The sequence below is a fragment of the Artibeus jamaicensis genome, unplaced genomic scaffold (assembly GCF_021234435.1).
Source record: "Artibeus jamaicensis isolate MK-2021 breed Jamaican fruit bat unplaced genomic scaffold, CSHL_Jam_final contig_465, whole genome shotgun sequence".
In the NCBI taxonomy this organism is placed as follows: Eukaryota; Metazoa; Chordata; class Mammalia; order Chiroptera; family Phyllostomidae; genus Artibeus; species Artibeus jamaicensis.
Window position 1 is genome coordinate 14,992,741 of NW_026521843.1, and position 21,634 is coordinate 15,014,374.

General features: G+C 42.5%; 1 protein-coding gene across 2 annotated transcripts; it reads left to right on the forward strand.

The window, feature by feature from the left end:
- The first annotated feature begins 3,374 nt into the window (after positions 1 to 3,374).
- On the forward strand, positions 3,375 to 20,923 carry GPN1 (GPN-loop GTPase 1). Of its 2 annotated transcripts, none has more exons than XM_037146637.2 (14): positions 3,375 to 3,517; positions 4,942 to 5,035; positions 6,325 to 6,364; positions 7,177 to 7,243; positions 7,939 to 7,976; positions 11,051 to 11,129; positions 11,326 to 11,420; positions 12,304 to 12,349; positions 13,014 to 13,160; positions 15,075 to 15,157; positions 16,636 to 16,675; positions 17,311 to 17,401; positions 18,904 to 19,011; positions 20,272 to 20,923. In XM_037146637.2, exons 1-14 carry the CDS (start codon positions 3,377 to 3,379, stop codon positions 20,355 to 20,357), a joined length of 1,155 nt encoding a protein of 384 aa, XP_037002532.2. In that variant the 5' UTR covers positions 3,375 to 3,376; the 3' UTR covers positions 20,358 to 20,923. The 2 variants fall into 2 exon arrangements, with proteins under 2 accessions (XP_037002532.2, XP_053523129.1); XM_053667154.1 differs by having other exon boundaries at positions 3,385 to 3,422.
- The last annotated feature ends 711 nt before the right edge of the window (positions 20,924 to 21,634 follow it).

Genomic DNA, 21,634 nt, shown 5'->3' on the forward strand with positions numbered 1-21,634 from the left:
TTCTTCTTGGGGCTGACATCAGCAGGACTCAGTACAGACTATCCTGATCATACACTATTTATTTGAGGATTTAAGTTTTATTAAAAGTCCATTAGCATAACATAAACTTAAGTTTGACAATATCAGATACGGTTAGGTTTTGGAGCCATGAACTCTGATGCATGATTTGGAATGTGAATTTGTACAATCAACTTGGAAAATGATTTGGCAGCATCTACAGTGCAGTTGAAAATAGGCCCTCAGACTCAGCAGTCTCATTCCCAGGCATGTACGGAGAAACTCCTCTTGTCCGGCTGTACCAGGGGACGCAAACAAGAATGATTATTGCAGTACAGTTCGTGATGAATACTGGAAACAACACGTAGTGGAGACTTCTGCTGTCAGCTTGCAAAATTACAGGATCATAGAACAAATAGCTAGACTGCAGTTCGCAGCCCTTCACGCCCCTTCCCTAGGGGGGGTGGGGTAGCCAACTTCTCTCCAGCGGAATGCGAGTGGAAGTGATGGTGTCACTTCAGGCTAGGACTTTGGAGTGAGTGTATGTCCACGCTTTCGACTTCCTTGGGTGCAGATGATGATGGGGCTCTGGGATGTTAGAGCACAAAACAGAGGATAGCCAACTCTGAATCACCTGCGGAAGGGCTACTTGTCAACCTGGAACATCTATCAGATGAATATATGAGCGAGAAGTAAATGTCTGTTATTTGAGACATACATTTCTGGAGCTCTTTGTTAGATTATTCTAATTTATGTAACCTAATTGTCCATTGTCAGGAGAAAGGATAAACTGACATATACAGTGGAAAACTACAGCTATGAAGCTAGGGCTTCTTTTTCATCATGAACACATCTCAGAAAACATCTGGGGAAAGGAAGTTACTACATAAGACATCAAGTATACCATTTGTATAAGGTTTCAAAACATGCAAAAATGCTCTATATTACTTAGGGATATATAAATATACAGTATATACAAATATGTTTATATTTTAATATGCATAAGCATAGTATGAAAACATGCACCAGAATGATAGACACCAAACTTAGTATAATGTTTCTGGGACCCTGGGCTACAAGTGAATTTAGAAGTTCTTATTTCTTAAGGTGGGTAGTGAATTTGTTACAGCTTTATATTTCTGTATGTTTTAAGTATTTAAAAAATCAGTTAACACAAAACGTTTTTTCAAAGATTTTATTTATTTATCTCTAGAGAAGAAGGGAAGGAGAGAAGGAGAGAAATATCAATGTACGGTTGCCTCTTATGCATCCCCTGCTGGGAACTGGCCTGCAACCCAGGCATGTGCCCTAAACTGGGAATCGAACCAAGATCGTCTGGTTCACAGGCCCATGCTCAACCCACTGAACTAACCAGCCAGGGCCAACACAAAATATATTCTTAATCTCTTTCTTTAGAGGGAGTACTTTGGAAATTTTTCTTCTGCTGTATCTTAATCTTTGATCTCCCCCTTGCCATATAGTTTACTTTCCCCAATGTCTTCACTTCTGTTTCAACCATCTTGGTTGGAACCATCATCACCTCTTGCCTAGATTACAGTAGCTTCCTGATTGGTTTCCTTCTGCTTTTCGCTGGCTTGGGTACCTTCCACATGACAGTTTGTAGTGAGCTTTTGAAAATTATAAATCAAACCTCATTCACCTGCTAACAGCAGACAAAATGTAGATTGAGATCTTAGGTGGTCAACCAGCTGCTCACTCGCCAGGTACGAAGTACCTTTATCAAATGATTCATCAGTTAGTCTTCAAGTTCTCGGAGGCTTCACTCTGAGAGGGACAGCCAGCAGCAGTATTCCAGATCCATTATCTAGGATGGCAGGAATTTAAACTAAATTGAGATAAGATGGCCGGTATCCACCTCCTGAGTTAGGTAATTGGATCAGCTATGACAGAAGAATTAATTGTAGAAGAGTAAGATTCTAAGATCTTACCAGCCTTGCATACATATTTTTGTAGGGTTTTTGCATCCAGAGAGAATAGGGCTTTAGATTTGTCTTGGGTACCATGTTTTTCAAGTGCTGTGTTTCTGTATTTTCAGCTCATGAACTGAAGTATTCAAGTTAATATAACAGCATGTTACCTAAAGTTATATTTTCTGCATTAAAAACTGCAGTTTTATTATTTGCATACTAGTATGAGTAAGAAATGCAGAAGTAATAAAGTGATGAACTAGAAAATACACTAACAAAAATAAAATGAATTGCCCTGGCTGGTGTAGCTCAGTGGATTGGGCATGGGCCTGCAAACCAGAGGATCCTGGTTCCATTCCCAGTTGGGGCACATGCCTGGGTTGCAGGCCAGTTCCCATTGTGGGCCAGTTCCCAGCGGGGGACACATGAGAGGCAACCATGCATTGATGTGTCTTTCCTTCTCCTCTTCCCCTTTAAAAATAAATAAATCTTAAAAAATAACAAAGTGAATGGATAAATTATAATTCAAGTAGCCTTTTATTTTCAATAAAACCTTGTTTAATAAAGAAACTACATATTTAACAGAAAAAAAGCTATCCCCAAGGAGACTCCTTGTTAAAGCTAGAAGTTAAAGGTACATTGAGGGAGAGTCTTTTTAATCCAGTACAAAGGAATTAATTTTACCTATGAATAAAACTAAATTCAAGAATGTTATTTTTAAGCTTTTCATTACTGACAATTTCTGGAACACATAACGTTGATTATATTTTCCCACAGAGGAGCAACGTTAAAATATGCCTTTATTAGGATTCAGCATTCAAATAAATCATTGATCTAAACATCAATATAAATGCAAAAAAGAACACTACTACCCTACCCTAAATCTATACTAACTTAAAATACTATTCCCAGTTCTATTAAGTATAAATGGCATGTGTTAATTACAAAAGGCATTTCGTTACTATTCGTTACTCATATATAAGAAAATGTAATAGGCAGCCTAAAACTAATGTGCTTAATGTATTTAACATTAAGTAATCTTACCATATTAGACTTGGGCGTGTGGCAATTGAAATAGATGGCCTACGACTCTAAAAGTTGACGTAAAATATGCTCCCTTTATCTTCCCTTCTCAATTTACTCAAAGCTCAAACTGTTTTTCGCGTCGTGGGAGCCCTGCCCTAGGGAGTCTCATCTGGTTCTCCATTACACATCTTTACCCTCCCCTAGCCTAACCCCGTTACGGGGGGAACCTCTCCTCGTGGCCACCAGCGGCCCTACCAGCACCTCCCCCTCCTCTGCAGAGTACCCAGTTGGCTCCCCAACTGGGCGGGACGGGAAAATGCTCTGACTTCCGCCGCTCTTCCCTTTCTGAGCAGGTTGGGGCCAGTTCTGGCCTCTTCCGCAGCCCCCCTATGTCCCGGAAGCCTCCCTAGCCACGTGACCTTTCTATGGTAGAGTGGGCGGGACCAGAGAGGAAGATGGCGGCGCCCGCAGGTGCGGCGGCGTCCCAGGCTTCTGGGGGTCGTCGGCCCCCAGTGTGTCTCTTGGTGTTGGGAATGGCGGGATCTGGGAAGACCACCTTTGTACAGGTGACATGCGTGGCGCGGGCGTAGCAGATGTGCGCGAAAGGTTGTAGGGGGCCGGGGAGAAGCGGAGGGAGGTCTTTTTGAGGAGTTGGAGGGGGCTGGCGCCTGGCTTTTCGGTATCTGCCGGCAACTCTGGTTCTTACTCGGCGAAACTTTCTTAGACCCTCGCCTGGGTTGATTGGGTATCCCTTTTGCGCACCCTCAGTACATACTTGGTACCGCTTACCACCTCGTAGTGGAATTGTCCCACCGATAAAATTGCCGACTTTTTGAAGGCTGCTACAAGTAGCTGGCGATTGGTACGGTGCAGGCTTGGATGTAGATTGCTAAGGAATTACTTGTAAGGAATTACTTGTTTCTTGTGCGTCTCTAATATTTCAGGTGTGGACAGAAAAGAGGTGCTGTAGTAAGTCTAACTGAAAGCAACCTCACAGAGTGATTGGCTTATACATTTTTAAAATTGAATTCATTGGGGTGATATTAGTTAATAAAATTACATAGGTTTCAGGTGTACAGTTCTATAATACGTCATTTATATATTGCATAGCGTGTTCACCACCCCAAGTCAAGTCTCCTTTCATCACCATTTATCCCCCCTTTACCCTTTCCTACCGCCCCCACCCCCTTTCCATCTGTTAATCACCGTTTTCCTGTCTGTGTCTGAGGGTATTTCTTTTGTTGTCGTTTTTTTCTTTGTTTGTTTGTTTGTTTGTTTTGCTTAATCTCACCTTTTCTTTTTCCACCCAGGGCCACAACCCTCCTCCCCTCTGACATCTGTCAGTCTCTTCTCTGAATATGTTTCCATTTTGTTTAATATGTTCATTAGATTCCACATATGAGTGAAATCATATGGATCCATGAATTCTTAACTGGGCAGGTCTTGGTGGAGAGTCACACCCCAGGCATATAACTTCTTTAGTAGGAGGTTTATATTTTCTCTAAGAAAGTTCTTTTCATTGTTATGTGCATCTCTTTTTAAGAGAGCACAGAATCCTATTAACTATCCTGTGATCCAGTCCCCACCTTTCTTTGTCCCCCTTCACTTAATCTTCCTTACTTTACCTCCAGAATTCCAAATGCATGAAAGAAACCATAAAACTGTCATTCTCAGGAGCATTTGAGAACTTGCTGCCTGGTAATTGTCATCCCTTTGACTCATACACAGGCACTGGGAATACAGTGAAATTGGATTTACAAGGTTCCTGCTTTCTGAACTGTTTTATTTGAGGTTATAGGAAAAAAAACCCACACCAAGCAAGTAAATAAGTGATGGAGAGGAGGGGAGGCTCTGTTAAATGGGTAATAAAGAAAGGTTGCATTTCAACTGAGAGTTGAATGTTGGAGGTGAATATATCAGAAAAAAAAGTCCTGTGTCCCCTTTTCATGTCCTCTCTTCTCACTCCACCCTGTACCCCATAACTCTGCAGAGGCTCACAGGACACCTGCACAGCCAAGGCTCTCCACCTTATGTGATCAACCTGGACCCAGCTGTGCATGAAGTTCCCTTTCCTGCCAATATTGGTGAGTAAACTGTATCATTCTGTGGAAAGTGCCTCAGAATGGAAAGCCTCCAGCCTGCCAGTTTTCAATGCTGTCATTCTTTCTAAACTACCCACTTTCATTTCTGTTGGATTTGCTAGAATTCCGAAATAGGCTTTTACCTTATTCATATTTTCTTTCTGTTTATTCCTTTTTCAACCACTCAGTGTTATTTCTCCTTTCTGACCCTGGGGTGTCAAGCTATTGTTACTTGGGAAAATGGAGTGACAGAAAGCTAGTCCTCTCACTGATAGGCCATAAACCTCCCACCAGGTTGTTATATATACACCTTTTATTTAGTTTCTTTTCTCAAAGTTTAGTTGGAGTGTAAGGGTTGTGGTGTGGTAATTCACTTAACGATTTGTAGGAACCATGCTTCCACTCCCAAAGTTACATGGAAAAATGTGCATATGTACATCGTTTTGGGGAGAGGTTCCCAGTTATAAGAGGAATTTGTGATTGTAAACAGTTAAGAATGGATATGATCTCAACTCTTGATTCTTGATAGGATCTAGGCTTCCTAATGTTCTCCTAACCTCCTCTTAATCCTGTTAAGATGCTTGCAACCCAAATAAACTAATAAAGGAAGGCCTTGTGTCGAGCAGAGGTCGTTTTGGGAAAAGTCTGGGGGTGGAAATCACTCATCCTCTCACTTAATGGGTGGAATTCTAGTAGTTGATGGGGTAGGTTTACAGACTGGTAGATAGGGTTAGTTAGATATTACTGGACAGATTAATTCCTTTTTAAAAGTTGTGTCTGCATTACCTTCGATTAGTAAGAACCCTTTTTTCTCAATTTAGCTCTTTTTCTATGCATGTGGTTACTGACAAGGTATTTAAGTTGTGTAAAACTTTTCTCCTTAGACCTTCTCTGTCATACCTTGAGAACTCTTGGCCTAATATTCTTCATGGGTTACTTGACAATTATCCTTCGTAAGGACAGAAACCAGTGTGAAGCTGAAGTTAGTAGAAGAGAATCCTGAAAGGCTAGTTTCAGTTTCTTGTTGGTAGAGAAAGTACAGAGCACCTTTTGCCCTTCTATTCTTTTCCTTAAATCTTGCTTCTTTTCCCACTGATTTAGTGATATTAGCTTAAAAATTTAGAAAACAAATTTGAAAAGGAATTCATGCCAAGAGAGAAATTTATTTTTTTCCTTCTGAGGAAGCAGAGATGACATGAAAGACCTATTGGTTTAGGTGTTATCAGTGGAGGGCCTCAAGCTGTATTGTTTCTCATGTGTTAAATTGATTAAGTCTTCCCCTTTTCCTGCAGATATTCGTGACACTGTGAAGTATAAAGAAGTCATGAAACAGTATCCTTTTTTACATCCTCTTTCATGTTCACTCATACCTGGCTAGTTACTGTGTATTTTGTGCCTTTAAAAGAGTATTTTTGCATTTCCTTGTGAAACATAGTAGCAAAAGCATTTGATTGCTTTAAAGTCATTTTATTAGGATGAAAGATGAGTGTGGGAAGAGGTATTATGGGTGATCAGAAATATTTTTTTGAACTCGTGATTTCAGTTTCTTACCATCATCTTCCCAGACTATGGACTGTCGTAATTAGAGAGCATAGATACTGAGAGTCTAGCTGGTCCCGTGCCTGAGTCCCAGAAGGTAGTATTCCTGGAGGCTCCGTCCGTCAGTCACCACCTCTTCAGCCTGGGAAACCCAGACATGAGTAGGTTGAGTAGGATCTACTCCTAGTGCATTGCTGTGTGAAATGTGTCCTTTCCCTGTAGGTAAGTCTAGGTAGGAAGGCCAATTATAATCAGCAGCTTGGTTGATTAGTAAGGATCAGAGCGAAAGTGCCGTGTAGATGATCTTAACAGCTAATGCCAGCAGGCTGTCACCGCCTGATGCATTTATTATGTTTTGGTCCCTTTAGTTTCTTCATTTTGCCTGGCAATCCCTAAAACAATAAATAAATGAAGAAGACCTTGATGATGAATGTTTCCTTATGATGTCAAGGCCGTGCGATACATACTAGTCAAGGATTAGCTTGCCAATATCCATTAATGGACCACTAATGCTACAGTGTTGTTTGTGTGAATGATACCCTAGGTATGAACTTTATCATCTGAATTCATCTATAAGCAATTTAAATCCTCAACTTAGTGTCCAGATACGGACTTGGGCCCAATGGTGGCATAGTGACCTCACTCAATCTCTTTGCTACCAGATTCGATCAGGTATGTCTGTCTGTTTTTGCTTATCTAGACATGGCTGTGTAAAAACCTGTGATTATTAAATGTATTAGCTTGATAACATTGGGGAAGAAGAGCAGTAAACCGGGGTATAAATATAGAAAATAAGTAGGCATTTTGGTAGACAGAAGTAGGCAGTGAGAGAATGATCAGTTTTGTGAACGCTACACATTTAGTATTTGTGACAGCCAATAAAACAAATCGAGGAGATGGGTTCATTTTTGGGCTGCAGTGTTGCCTGATCATGGAATTAGGGGATGAGGGGTAAGATGGGCTAGCAGGCATGGAAGGGACAGGTAATGGGGCTTTTTACCTTGTGACACATTAGCCATCATTGAGGTTTTCTCTGTCACCTTCTTCTGTAAGAGTGCTTTGTAATTCATTTTTCTTTTACCCTGATGTCACTCTGTGAGATAGGCTATTAGCATTTTGCTGGAGCATCAGGAGAAGGGACTTGGCAGTGACAGACCAAGTCTTCAGCTTCTCAGACCCTTGCACGGTGCTGCAGGGTGTTGCCATGCTGCCCGAGTGGCTGTGTTTCTTCGGTTCAGTGACGTATTAGTTGGTGTCCTAAGACTGAGCATACAGGGAATCGATAGTTGACGGTACCTCTGGGGCAGGCCACCTGGAAAGGGCCCTGCGATTATAAACCTGTTATAATTGGCATCTTTTTCTTTTAGGTGATGAAATTTATTGAGAAAGCCCAGAACATGTCTAAGTAAGTGATTTCAGTTTAATACTTGTTTTTTACTCTTGACACATTTCTAGGCTTTTTTGGAAGATTTTTGAGATAGCATCAAGTTTTGAAATGGTGTAGATTGGGATAAAACTGTTAGAAGTGAAAAAAGGCAAACACGAAAATTGTTAAGATACTGTGCAGTCTAGCACTCAATTTAATAGTGTCCCACCCCAGTCACTGTGGTACATGCCCATGGCCCATTAGGAGGCATTTTGAAACTTTGTCCAAGTTCGGTTGTCTGTCTGCCTTCGCTTGGGAAACCATGCTTGCTGGCCTTGTGGTCTCTGAAACACCTTTCTGACTCTTGTTTAAATGAATGTAACTTACGTAAGTTAGGATAATTGTTTTTTAGTTTTAAAAGTATCAAAATATAAAATAAAATTAGTATCCAAGGTTAACTGTTAATAGGTTTTTTAAAAGTTTGCTTTTAAAAAAATTATTTATTTTTTAACATTTTTAAAAGTTGTTTAAGTACAGTTTTTTGCCTTTTCCCCCTCACCCCTCCCCATCACCCAAATTTATTTATTTTTAGAGAGAGGGGAAGGGAGGGAGAAAGAGAGGGAGAGGAACTTCCATCAGTTACCTCTTGTATGTACCCACACTGGGTACTGAACCATTCCTAGTCAGGCAGGTACCCTGACTAGGAATTGAACCGGTGACCTTTCATTTTGCAGGATGATGGATGTTCAATCCATTGAGCCACACCAGACAGAGCAATAAGTTTGCTTTTTTAAAAAAAAATATTTTATTTATTTATCTTTATTGGGGAAGGGAAGGAGAGAGGGAGAGAAACATCAATGTGTGGTTGCCTCTCCTGCATCCCCCACTGGGAACTGGCCTGCAACCCAGGCATGCGCCCCGACCGGGAATCGAACCGCGATCCTTTTATTCGCAGGTCCGCGCTCAATCCACTGAGCCACACCAGCCAGGACAATAAGTTTGCTTTTTTAAAAAAGAAAGATAACTCAGTTATTTTGTAAAAAAGAATATATGCTCATTATAAGGAATTCAAACTATGTAATATGTAAGCAGTGAAATTATCACCCACCAGATTCCCACCAGAAACAACTATCATTGTTATTACCTGTGACTGACTGTCATTTCACATGTTTCTATGCGTATGTCCGTAGAGGGATGGACGGACAAGGTATTTTACAAAAACGGGGTCACACCAGAGGTGATTTTAAAAAACGTTTCTTGAGATACAAATTCACATATTATAAGTACACTCCTTTAATTCATGCAGTTTAGTGGGTTTTACTGTATTGATTCCTACTATTTAATTTCGGAACATTTTTACTATCCCCAAAGAAACCCCGTACACATTGGCAGTCATTCCCTGTTCTGCCTTTTTCCCAGCTCCTGGTGGCTGCACCAGTGTACACGCTCACCAGCAGTGCATGAGGGTTCCAGTTTCTCTGCATCCATGCCAGTGCCTGTTATGTCTTTGTTTTTGATTATAACCAACTTTGTGGGTGTGAGGTGGTATCGCATTGTTATTTTGATTTGTGTTCCCTCAGCGATTAATGATGTTGAGCATCATTGCATGTACTTACTGGCCATTGCTGTGTATTTGGAGAAGTATCCATTCACATTTTTGCTCATTTTTAAAAATAGCTTTATTGGTAAAAAACGGGCAAAGGACCTGAACAGACACTTCTCCAAGGGGAACATACAGAGGGCCCAGAGAAATATGAAAGGATGCTCAGCTTCACTAGCCATCAGAGAGATGCAAATTAAAACCACAAAGAGATACCACTTCACACCAGTCAGAATGGCCATCATAAACAAACCAGCAAGCAACAAGTGCTGATGAGGTTGTGGAGAAAAAGGGAACCTTTATGCACTGTTGGTGGGAATGCAGACTGGTGCAGCCACTGGAAAACAGTATGAAGTTTTTTCAGAAAACTAAAGATGGAACTGCCTTTTGACCTGGCAATTCCACTGCTGGGATTATAACCTAAGAACCCTGAAACACCAATTCAGAAGAACCTATGCACCCCAGTGTTCATAGCACCATTATTTACAATAGCCAAGTGTTGGAAACAGCCTAAGTGCCCATCAGTAAATGAGTGGGTTAAAAAGCTCTGGTACAGTTACACAGTGGAATGTTACACAGCAGAATTGTGCAACCACACCACAGTCAATTTTAGGTCATTTTCATCACTGCAAGAAGAAACCCTGTGTGTGTTAGCTGTCACCCCCCTGCCCCTCCATTGCTCTTCCACCTTTCCCTTCCCCACCCCCACCCAAGCAACCAGGTGCTTTCCTATGAAATTTACATTCTGGTTTTGCTTGGCTCATTTTTTAAGAAAAATTTTTTAGATTTTTAATTTTCATTTTTAATTTTTTTAAATTGATTTTAGGAAGAGAAGAAGGAGATAGGTGGTGGGGGGAGATACTGATTGATTTGTTGTCCCACCTTTGCATTCATTGGTTGATTTTTTAAAAAAGATTTTACTTATTTTGGAGAGAGGGGAAGGAAGGGAGAAGGAGAGGGAGAGAAACATAATGTGCAAGAGAAACATAGATTGGTTGCCTCTTGCTTGCACTCCCCCAACTGGAGACCTGGCCCACAACCCAGGTTGCCCTGACTGGGAATTGAACTGGTGACCTTTTGGTTCACAGGCTGGTGCTCAATCCACTGAGCCACACCAGCCAGGGCCATTGGTTGATCTTGTATGTGCTCTGACCACAACCTTGGTATATCAAGATGATGCTCTAACCAACTGAGCCAACTGGCCAGCGCCAATGCTCATCTCATTTTTAATGTGATGTTTCTATAACTTTTGCAGTTATAGAAACTGCATAAGTGTCCTCTGTGATCATTTGTAGAAATTTATGGACTGCTGTTCTTACCCATAAGCATGAGTGTTGGACATGAACAAAGCCTGAGGGAATGTGGCATTTTAAAGGAATGGGAGGAAAGTGGGCTTGAGAGTGTGAGGGGGCTATCCAGGTCTTGGATAATCAGACGATTGGTGTTTTGCATGATGGAATATTTTCAGCATCAGCCAAGTATAATACTTCTTTAATGGTCTTTCTTGTCGCAGGTACGTGTTGATTGACACTCCTGGGCAGATCGAAGTATTCACTTGGTCAGCTTCTGGGACCATCATCACTGAGGCCCTGGTGAGCACTGTGGGACTTGTTCCTGAGCGCCGGCTGGATGAGCATCTCTTCCTTGCCTGGGACCTCAAGTGGGAGGGAGTTAGAGAATGCCCATAAACCCTGCCTCAAGTGGTTCTCCCTTGCTAAAGAAGGTCGGAAAAGTTTGGGGACAGGCCATGAGCCCCCAGCTAAGGCTTTGGTTATTTTGTGGCTTTAGGCATCCTCATTTCCAACAATTGTCATTTATGTAATGGACACGTCGAGAAGTACCAACCCAGTGACCTTCATGTCCAATATGCTGTACGCCTGCAGGTAATTGATTATTGGTGGGCATGATATGACATCAAGGTATGAGGCCTCCTCTTCTCTCAGTCCTGCTGCTTACCCCTAGATTTGTGCTCAGTCAGGTTTGCCACTGAGTTTAGTGGTTGAGAGTAGGAGCAGGGTCAGAAGAGAAAGAGACGTGTGTGCTGTTGGGATGCTCTGTCAGCAGCTTCTCACCTTCCTCCCTTGCTACCGAAAGAGGCAGTATATGGATACGGTCTTCTGGTAGTTGTTCCCGGTTCAGTGAAACCCCAGTCTAAATAGAATAGTGCTTTTCCTCTTCTGTGTTATGACAGGTAGAGTGAAATTATAACAAGAGGTGAAACCATGAATAAAAAGAGTTACTACCACAATTCTAAAACACACAGGTTTGCCCCAAGTGTGGTGCCATTAGGAGAGAACATGCCTCACTAGGGTGTGTCAGTGCATCAGACCTAGGAGCGAGGCGTGCGATTGTTAAGCTGGGAGAATTGGATTTTGGAGGTACACAAAAGCCCTCGCCAACACTTGTCCCTTCTAATATGACTGGGGATGTCTCTTATTAGATGGGAGAAATCCTAGTCCATTTTTGTATTAATTATGAAAAGACAATTATTTGGTAAAAATAAACAACCAAACCAAATACAAACACAGGAAACAGGATCAGTAGCAAAGCACTATTACTCAGACAGAGAGAGGGAGAATGTGTGTTGTGTGTTTGATGGTGGCTGTGGTTTTCCTCTTGGAGAGGAGAATCTGTTATTTGTGAGAGTGGATACCTTTTAGTGAGTGTCTGAACTCATTCCCTTTGTTTTTTACTCAGTTCCAACAGACTGGGTAAGTAAGAGCTGAAGTGTTTTTTACTAATAATGTCTTGATGTTTGATTTTCAGCATCTTGTACAAAACCAAGCTTCCTTTCATTGTGGTTATGAATAAAGTAAGTAGATCCTTACTGTTGCCATTTGATACTGTATTTCTTGTTCATCAGAACTTTGTGTTATTGGAAGATTTGGAATAGGTGGGAAGAATTACTTCAGACACTGGAGAGCAGCTTAAGCTAGAGTGAAACTGTCATGGGCACTTCTAGGAAGAAGATGCAACCAGATTAACTATTTATCACTGACTCTCAGGCAAAGTTATTTCGGCCTAGTGAGAGCAGCCCTTCAACCATAGGATATAAATTATCTCTCAGAATCAAGATTGTGGGGGTGGGGTGGGGGAGGTATGGGACTGCTAGTCTATCAGAAATAGCTAACTAAAAACACCCCCCAGACTCCCCTCCTGGTTGGTAGCTATAGGATACAACAGACCACTTGACTTCCGAACTTAGAATGTGCAGGCGTCCACTGTGGTCGTGGTCACTGGGCAGTGGATGAAAGGTCTGCTTCACCCAAGAGCACTCATATCTTCGTCTCATTATTTACACCACACAGGAATCTTGGTTCTTTGGCATGTTGCAGTGGGAAAGGAACTGGGGGAAGCAGAGAAAGAAAATACGAATAATTGTTTTGCTGTCACCACCTAATTAAAAATTTTGGGGGGTGTTGTTTGCTGTCTGTACTCATCTCCTGTTGCTCATAGTTGGATTCTCTCTGGGACAGACTGACATCATTGATCACAGCTTTGCAGTGGAATGGATGCAAGATTTTGAGGCTTTCCAAGATGCCTTGAATCAAGAGACTACATACGTCAGTAACCTGACCCGTTCTATGAGCTTGGTGTTAGATGAGTTTTACAGCTCACTCAGGGTAAATGTTCTCCTCTACTTATGCTGATTATCTTTCCAGAAAACCTCTCAATGCCGATGGCTGGCTTTAAACTCATCTCAGGAAGGGAGTTCATTACCTTCTGAAAAGTAAATTTTAAAGCATTAACTTACTGAAAGCTGGAGGTTTAAAAGATTAATTACAGACCTATTGTCAGAGAGTGTATGGCCTAGCTGGAAGAGAAGGCCGCACACAGAGCTGAGGCAGACGCCGCGTGGTGCCTGACGAAAGGCGGGACATTGGGACGGTGCTGGGGAGGGGCAGGGCACTCTTGAAATGAGAACCTTCGGTCGGTGGGGATATAGCGTTGAGGCATGCTTTGAAGGAAGGGTAAGATTTGTATAAGCAAAAGTGGGTATGTGTGGCAAGGGTTATGTTAATTGCCCAAATAAAGGCACCAAGATACTAATTTTCATAGAGAATAGCCAGTGGTTTGATTTAATAGAGAACAGACAAAAAGTCCTGCTGCTTATTTCGCCCTAATCATCTTTGTCGTTCAGTTCTCTGTACTTCATAGACTTACTTCCCTTACGTTTTAGTAGGCGTGCTGCTTTTGATTGGTCAAAAAGTCTGTATGGTTTTTTCTGTAAAATAAAAGACACATTTTTAATTTTCACCAATTACTTTATTGATTTGGACATTGTATGTCGGTTGTCACCCATGTGGTAGAAGATTGGTTGTTTTCAGTTAGTGTCTCTATTTGATCGCTGTCAGCTTCAGCTGGTCTGTCCGACTGTGAAGCATCATCCAGCGAGAAATCTCTAGCATGTGAAACTTCACAAACTGCTTTTGATAAAATCAGTCATAGCACCTTCTCCATACACTGCACAAACCTTTTTTTTGTGTTTCAATTATGTTTTTACCTTTTCTGACATCATAAAGCATAATATGCCAAAAATGTTGCTTATCATCTTCCATCTTAAGTATTAAAATGTCTACACAAAAATTCACCACTTTTGATAACTTTTTTTAATGCATGCTGATATGACAGGTGTCACAGTACAATCTAACAAAGTTGTTTTGAGTTAAGTAAAAAGACAACTAAGTGCTACTAGAACCATTTTATGGGAAAAAAACCAAACAGACTTTTTTGGCCAACCCAATATTAGCTTTACAAGATCTGTCCAGAAAAAGTGCAGCCATTGTTAATATAACAAGAACAGTTTGCGTTACATCGATGTAACCTGGCAGCCAAGAAGAGTGGACTGGAATGTGAATACGTGAACGATAACTTCAGTATACTAATCAGTGGTGGCGGTAGATGCCATTGAGTAAGCATGTGTACTGTGTGGCCATCGCATTCAAAATGACTGAGTAGACAGTCTGCATTAAGTTGTGCATTAAGCTTGAACATTCCTCCCCAGAAACTATTCAGATGATTCAGAAGGCTGCAGCTATGGGCAACCTGTGACTGGCAGCTTCATCATGACAGCGTGCCTGCTTTTGCATTGTGCAGTTTTTTTGCCAAACATCAAATCACCCGGGTGACTCAGCCCTAATACAGCCCACATTTGGTGCCCTGTGACTTCTGGCTTTTCTCAAAACTAAAATCACCTTTGAAAGGGTAGAGATTTCAGACCATCAGTGAGATTCAGGAAAATACAACAGGGCAACTGGTGGCGACTGGGAGACTGAGGTCTCAAGGTGCCTACTTCGGAGTGTGCTGAGGTATCATTGGTCTATATACAATGTTTCTTGTGTCTTGTATCTTTAATAAATGTTTCTATTTTTCATATAACATGGCTGGGTGCCTTCTGGACAGACCTTGTACTTGTTGCCAGAGACTTCTTGAAGTAACTAAACTTTTATGAAGATTTTATGAGATTTGAACAAAATAATGTACACTGTTGTGAAACACATTTGTTTCCTCAATGGCATTCATATTGGCTTTGTCAGGTGGTGGGCGTGTCTGCTGTTCTGGGCACGGGCTTAGATGAACTCTTCGTGCAAGTCACCAGTGCTGCGGAGGAATATGAAAGGTGAGAAAAAGGAAGATCCTGTTGATGACACTCTTAGTAACCCACAATTCCGATGTGATAACCAGTTTTGCCAGGCAAAGCTTTTTGGTTTTCATAGTGTACGTATCATACTTGGCATGAATATGTATACTGGCTGTGGCCACACTTAGGTGTAACACATCTCCATTAACTTTAAAAAAAAGTATAAAATCTTCACTACATTGAACGATTAAGAGCAGGAGTTATGAGATTTTTGTAAAAAGCCGGATAATAATTACTCTAGGCTTTGTGGGCCTTATGACCTCTGTCACAGCTGCCCGGTGCTGCCATTGTGGCACAGAGGCGTCCGTGGGCAGTCTGTGAGTGAGTGGACGTGCTGTGCTCCAGTAACACTTCACTCACGAAGGTAGGCAGTGGGCTTCACTGGGCATGGGTCACCACATTGCTCACCCCCCGATTCAGAACGTGGACCTTGAGTCAGGCAGGTATGAATCGTATTTCTGTTTCCTCCACCTTAGCAAGTGACCCTAGCAAGTTTTCCTCATTTCTAGAGCAGAGACAATAGCATTTATTGCCAAAGCCATTGTGAGGATTGTTGGAGACAGCACCTGCAGCCCCCAGCGCAGTTGCCGACACATCGTGAACACATTTGATATTAAATGGCTGTCACAACTGTTGTCACCATCAGTACTGGAGTTGCACTTACCTAAGGGAAAGTGGAGTCAGAGCACGCAGATGCTTCCCTAGGCCTGGAGCCTGTTGGCTGCTTCCTAGCGTGCTCCTTGGCTTCATGCTTACTAGCAAGATGCTAACAACTGTATTGTGGTTTTCAGGCACGTTACTTAAATTTTGATTCATCCGGTACGGGTTTTGTGAATGTGTGTGTATGTGATCAGAGCCTCAGTTGAGACTCTGTATTTTGTATCCTCATTATTATTGCCCTGATAAACCACATAACTTCCTGAACCCATCAGACCGAGCTTCCTTCGCTCAGGTGTTTCAGCCGTTTGTCCAAATGAATGATAAATTTTATCATTCGTGGTCTCTACAGTAGGGCTGACAGACTGATTTTCACCAGGGGCCACATCAGCCTCGTGGGTGCCTTCAAAGGGCCGAATATAATTTAGGACTGTGTAAATGTAACTGCTCCTTAGCTAGTGGTAAGGACCTTGGTGCTGCCGCCAGGTAGAAACAAGGTGACAGGCTGGATAAAGCAAGGTGGGGGGCTGGATTTGGCCCACAGGCCTGGTGTTTGCCAGCTGTGCTCTAGAGTTAATCTTTCCAGCTCGGCAGTCAGATGTTTTCTCTAGTTTCAGGGTGAGGACAGGCACCTTGGCTTTCAATTCCACAGGGATAGAATTTCAGCAACACTTATTTTGCCTGATGTTCAATGAAGTGAGATCTTTTTTTATTGTGAGAGTCCTAGGAAAATAGAGGTGATGTCGGGGCGGCAGGATAGGTCAATAAGCATGAGCATTTAGAAAGTGTTTCTCTTCTAGGGAGTATCGTCCTGAATATGAACGTTTGAAGAAATCACTGGTAAGAGGGGAAGCTGTTTGTATATTTTAAATCCACTGGAAAAAAACCCTCAAACCTTCTGCCATCACTACTTTTGTTTTGGCTGTTAGGGTGTCTTTTAGATACTTGTTAATTTAAATTGGTAAATTTCTGTGTGTGCTGTCTGGGTCCAGAAAGACCCCTTAGTTATTTTTCTTCTCTTTACCTGAAGTTTTAAAAATCAGATTTTTCCTGTTATATGTGCTAAGCCCTTATGTGCCCTACCCTACCCCTATTCCAAGGTCCTTTTAAAGGCTAGTTGTAGAATTTTGTTTAGGAACGGAGAGGTGGTTCACAACTCTTACCCCAACTGATCAGTGTCCCGTTCCCATCAGCTGCGCTGAGCTCCTCGTCACTGAGCCTTCCTGCCGTGTCTGCCTGAGGGGTCTGTTGATGTGTTTTGTGTCCAGTTTCTAAAACTTCGGGTTCCGTCTCCAGAGCCCTGCAGCCCGAACTTCAAATCTGGGCCCACACCGCTCAGTGTTCCTGCCTCGGTGCCAGCCCTTATCTGTCCAGTGTCTCTGTTTATATGATGGGTCATCTCCAGTTAGAAGTCCGCTGTGTAACTGGGGCCTCCTTTTTTGAATCTGATGATATTTTTTTCTCTGTGCATCTAGGCCGGTGCACAGAGCCAGCAGCAGAAAGAACAACTGGAACGCCTTCGGAAAGATATGGGCTCTGTAGCCTTGGACACAGGAACTGCTACCGGTACTGGAGGGTATCTCAGTGTTAGGAACCCAAAGGGTTACAGTACTTCTGCTCAGCAGGAAGATACTTATGTTTAAGAGAGGAAAGGGAAAGGGGGGATGTTTTCCTTATGTAGGGTTTGCGTATTTCTTATTACATTTATTCCAAGGATTTTTCTTCATTGTTACTGTTGAAAATAGGCTTTTCTGAACCATTGTATCTTGTAACTTATATTTGTATATATGAAGGCTTTTGATTTTGGTACATTAGTCTTTTATTTTGCTACTTTACTTTTATATTGTTTGAGTTTTGTCATTGATTCTCTAGGGATTTCTAGGTTGGTGCTCATAGCTAAATGTGCATACTCCCAGCCACCCACACTTATTGGTGGACTGGCCTTTGAAGGATTGAAGTTCTATTCATGGAAGCTATTGCTATACACCTAGTAGAGAACGGCAAAGCCGCTTGGAGATGCTGGGAGTGGGCCAGGTTGGCCATTTGCATGAACTTGCCTTTGCCATCCCTGTTGTACAGCTCAGACACTTAAAGTTCTGTGTGCTCAGGTCTTTGGAATCACTCATGGATACGTGAAGTGACAACTGTTACAGCTGCTTTTGGAAAGGGTCTCCTGTACTCAGATAACCTGTTAAAGTTTGGGGGAGTTTTGGTAAATTACTTGAGGAAAATCACAAGTATCATTGTATAATTCTTAGTTTTGCACAGAATGAGGCATTGACTGTCAGGTCACCCTGCCATCCTTTCTCAGGGCCACAGGCCCCTTGAGATTTTTGCCCCTTGATGTTGCTGCTCTTTGCCACCCTGTTCCCCACTTGACCTCTCAGGCCCCTGCAGAGAGAGTGGTGGAGTCTTCCAGTGGCTTTGGGTTAGATGCATGGTTTTAGGTTCTCATAGAGCCCAACCCCTGCAGGCTGACCCCCTGCCTAGGAATGGCCCGATTAGACCTTTTCCTGGTTTTCCAGCCCTATTCAGTTTCCTTGAGTGGAGAATTTGCCTCTATTACCCTATTCAGTGTCCACTTTCCCCTCCCTTTTACTTTTGAATAATACCCTGGCTCATCTGCTGTAGATTGTTCTACCCTGTGCTCTCTTCAGACCCTGTCAGAACTTAATTCCCACTAGGAAGCTTCCTGGGTGCTCCATGCTCACCCTGGACCCACCCGCACTGTGGATCTGCTCAGATGTCTTTAGCCTTCATAAGAAAACCACAGTCTGTTCCAAGCTGTGAGCTGTTAAAAACAAATGACCTTCCTACTAAGACAAGCTACTTGAGAATTACTTTCCTGGGTTTAAAAATGAGAGCTCTTGAGTTACTGGGACAGTGAAAGTGCTCTGTGAACTATAGAAATGTTAAGCGGCATCAACCCTAATGTTTAGAATTAGGACCCTGCCTTTGTCGTGACCACTTTCCTCCACCGAATTTAAAATCACAGTTATTTCCTGATTCAGAACCACCTTATTGAGGAGGTCTGTGTTCATGACATACCATGGGCTTTTTTTCTGCAGACAGCTCACCTCCTGTGCGGGACCCTTCCGACTTGATCCTGACTCGGGGAACCTTGGAGGAAGAGGATGAGGAAGCAGACAGTGACACTGACGATATTGACCACAGAGGTGAGTGGTAGCTGGGGTGGCTCGTGAACACAGACTAGTGGCTTATCCTCACGTGGTTTGGTTGGGAGCTTCTTGCTCAGAGAGGACATTAAGTGTGCAAGTAGTAGGTGGAGGAGGAGCTGGCAAAGGATACAGCACCAGGAAGGAGTTGCATGTCCCACGAGTTCCTGGCTTTCCTGCTGAGTGGTTAATATTGAGCTAATCACAGGCCTTTTATTAGTCTCTCTTCTCATCTTTAGGCCCTAACTAGTTTGAGGAATCTGGGGTTGGAACACACAAGGAGGCCTCAGCAGAGCTAAACTAGTCGGAAGGGACTGTAACACAGTACAGAATGGCCGTGGAAACCCAAAAGGGTCAGCTTGGTGACGCTTTACAGACAGAATCTGTTCCTTTGACCACCCTTTACGTTCTAGCTGCAGCCAAACGCAAACCTCTCTTTACTCCAATGTACTGGATGCTGACGTGTGAAGTGCCTCATTTCATCAGATTTATCGAAACATAATTTACAGAGTAAAAAACCAGCTTTTAAAAGTTTATGGTTTGATGAATTTTAACACACATCTATATAGTCTTGTAACCACCTCATAATCAAGATACAGAACACTTCAATCTCCCCAAAAGTTCCCTCATGTCTGTGTTTTTCCAGTTTCTTCCTGCGTAGAGTTCCTGCCAATCACTCATCTGATTACTATTCCTATAGTTTGCCTTTCCAGAATGTCATGGGATTGGAAACACAGTTTGCATCTGTCATGTGATTGGAAACAAGAAGCTTGTATCCACTTCTTTCACTCAGTATAATGCATTTGTGACCCACCCCTGTTGATGTATCAGTAGTGACTTTTATTGTTGAGTAATATTCCATCATGTGGATGTACCACTATTGGTTTATGCATTCACCACCTGATCGACATTGGGGTTGTCTCCACATTTTAGCTGTTATAAATAAAGCCGCGGTTAACATTCATTAATAGGTCTTTGGACATATGCTCTCATTTCCCTTGGATAAAAATACATAGGAGTGGGACCTCATTTTAGTTACATTATGAGGGAGGTTTTCTCCTCACTCTGTTAAAAAAATATTGTACCTTTTCGTAACATGGTAGACAGAGCAAGCTCTGAGAGATTTTCCTCCCTGGGAGAAGTGAATGGCCTGTCCCTTAGCAGTCGAGTGCTGTGTCTGGTGGGTGGGCGACTGCAGCTCTAATCTGTGAGGCTGACGGGAGAGTTGGAAGACTGTTGACCTTCTCATTTTCCTTGCAGTTACCGAGGAAAGCCACGAAGAGCCAGCATTCCAGAACTTTATGCAAGAATCGATGGCACAGTACTGGAAGAAAAACAACAAATAGTTTCTGGAAGTCCAAAATTTGGAACTCTGTGAAGGAACTAGCCTTACCTCTGATTGGGGTTACTATAAAGAACAGTTTTGTTCAGAATAGCAGTTTCTCTTATTAGGGAAATCTCCTGACTTGATGAAGCCCAGAGCAGGAGACATTTGTACCTGGCCAGTAGAAGTCAGTTCCCCTTGGCCTTTTCCTTGGTTGTTTGCAAGGAAGGGCATTCCATTCTTGGATGCGGGTATTCCTTCAGGCATAAAACTTCACGTTTTCTCTTTTGAACTCAAGTACTTTTGCTGCTGATGGGTGGACTAAGGAACATATTGTTCATTTCAGATCTGTTATTAGGCTGGATCTGTAGCCTCCGTTTCCCCGGCATCTGGCCCTTGAGCCACAAGCTCCCCTCCTTTTGGCAGGAGAGGAGAGGGGATACACGAGCCTGCAAAGTGGCAACTACTTGGTGCTTGTGTGAAATGTGCCTCGTGTGGTAGCTCGTTATAGGACACCTGGTTTGTTGAAGAAAGTGGGCAAAACATGTAATTAATAAATAAGAACCCTGCTTTCGTTGGTGCCTTGGATAGAGTTTTTAATTTTAACTTTGTTCTAAGCCTGCCTGTTGTAATTTCAGATAATACAAATGATCACAGATAGATTCTCTTCTCTTCATCAGAGACGTTTAAAGCCACATGTGCAAACCTGTCTCAGTAAGGTGACGTTTACTAAAGTTTCCCCTCTACACACACTAGCAACCAGGTGTAGGGCCAGGCCCTGTTTGTTTTGTACTTTGAACTTGATGCAAAGTATCCTTGATTTACTCAGAGGCCATGGGTGTGGGTCAGATGTACATTGCACATACAGTGATCACAGTAAGGGTTTACCCTGCCTTCATTCTTCCCAGTACCTTAAAATGCAGCACCTTTCTCCTAAAGGAGTTTTTTTCCCTGCGTAATCTGTTCCAGTGGTTCTGAAAGTGTGGTCGCTGGACCAGAAGCATAAGCTTCTCCTGGGAAATGGGTAGAAATGGGACACTGAAGACCTGACTCAGAAATGGGTGGGCCCAGCAGTCTGTTTGAACCGCTGCTCTAACTCAGACAGCCTGTGACGGTTCTGGGTCAGCTGAACTTCGGCACTCGGTCCTCATGTGACCTGCTTTGTCACGAGTACCCTAACTTTGACCATCTGGTACCTGTTCTCCAATTTAAACATTCTACAAATAAAAGTATTTTATTTTACCATGAAGTATTAATTTCAATATTGTGCACCTAGTGGGAACCACTGGTCTAAAAATT

Excerpts from the sequence above, each read along its gene's own strand:
- GPN1 (XM_037146637.2), top strand. The coding sequence starts at position 3,377 with ATGGTAGAGTGGGCGGGACCAGAGAGGAAGATGGCGGCGCCCGCAGGT. Across the intron at positions 15,158-16,635 it reads GCTGCGGAGGAATATGAAAG|GGAGTATCGTCCTGAATATG; the intron begins GTGAGAAAAAGG and ends TTTCTCTTCTAG. Across the intron at positions 19,012-20,271 it reads TGACGATATTGACCACAGAG|TTACCGAGGAAAGCCACGAA; the intron begins GTGAGTGGTAGC and ends TTTTCCTTGCAG.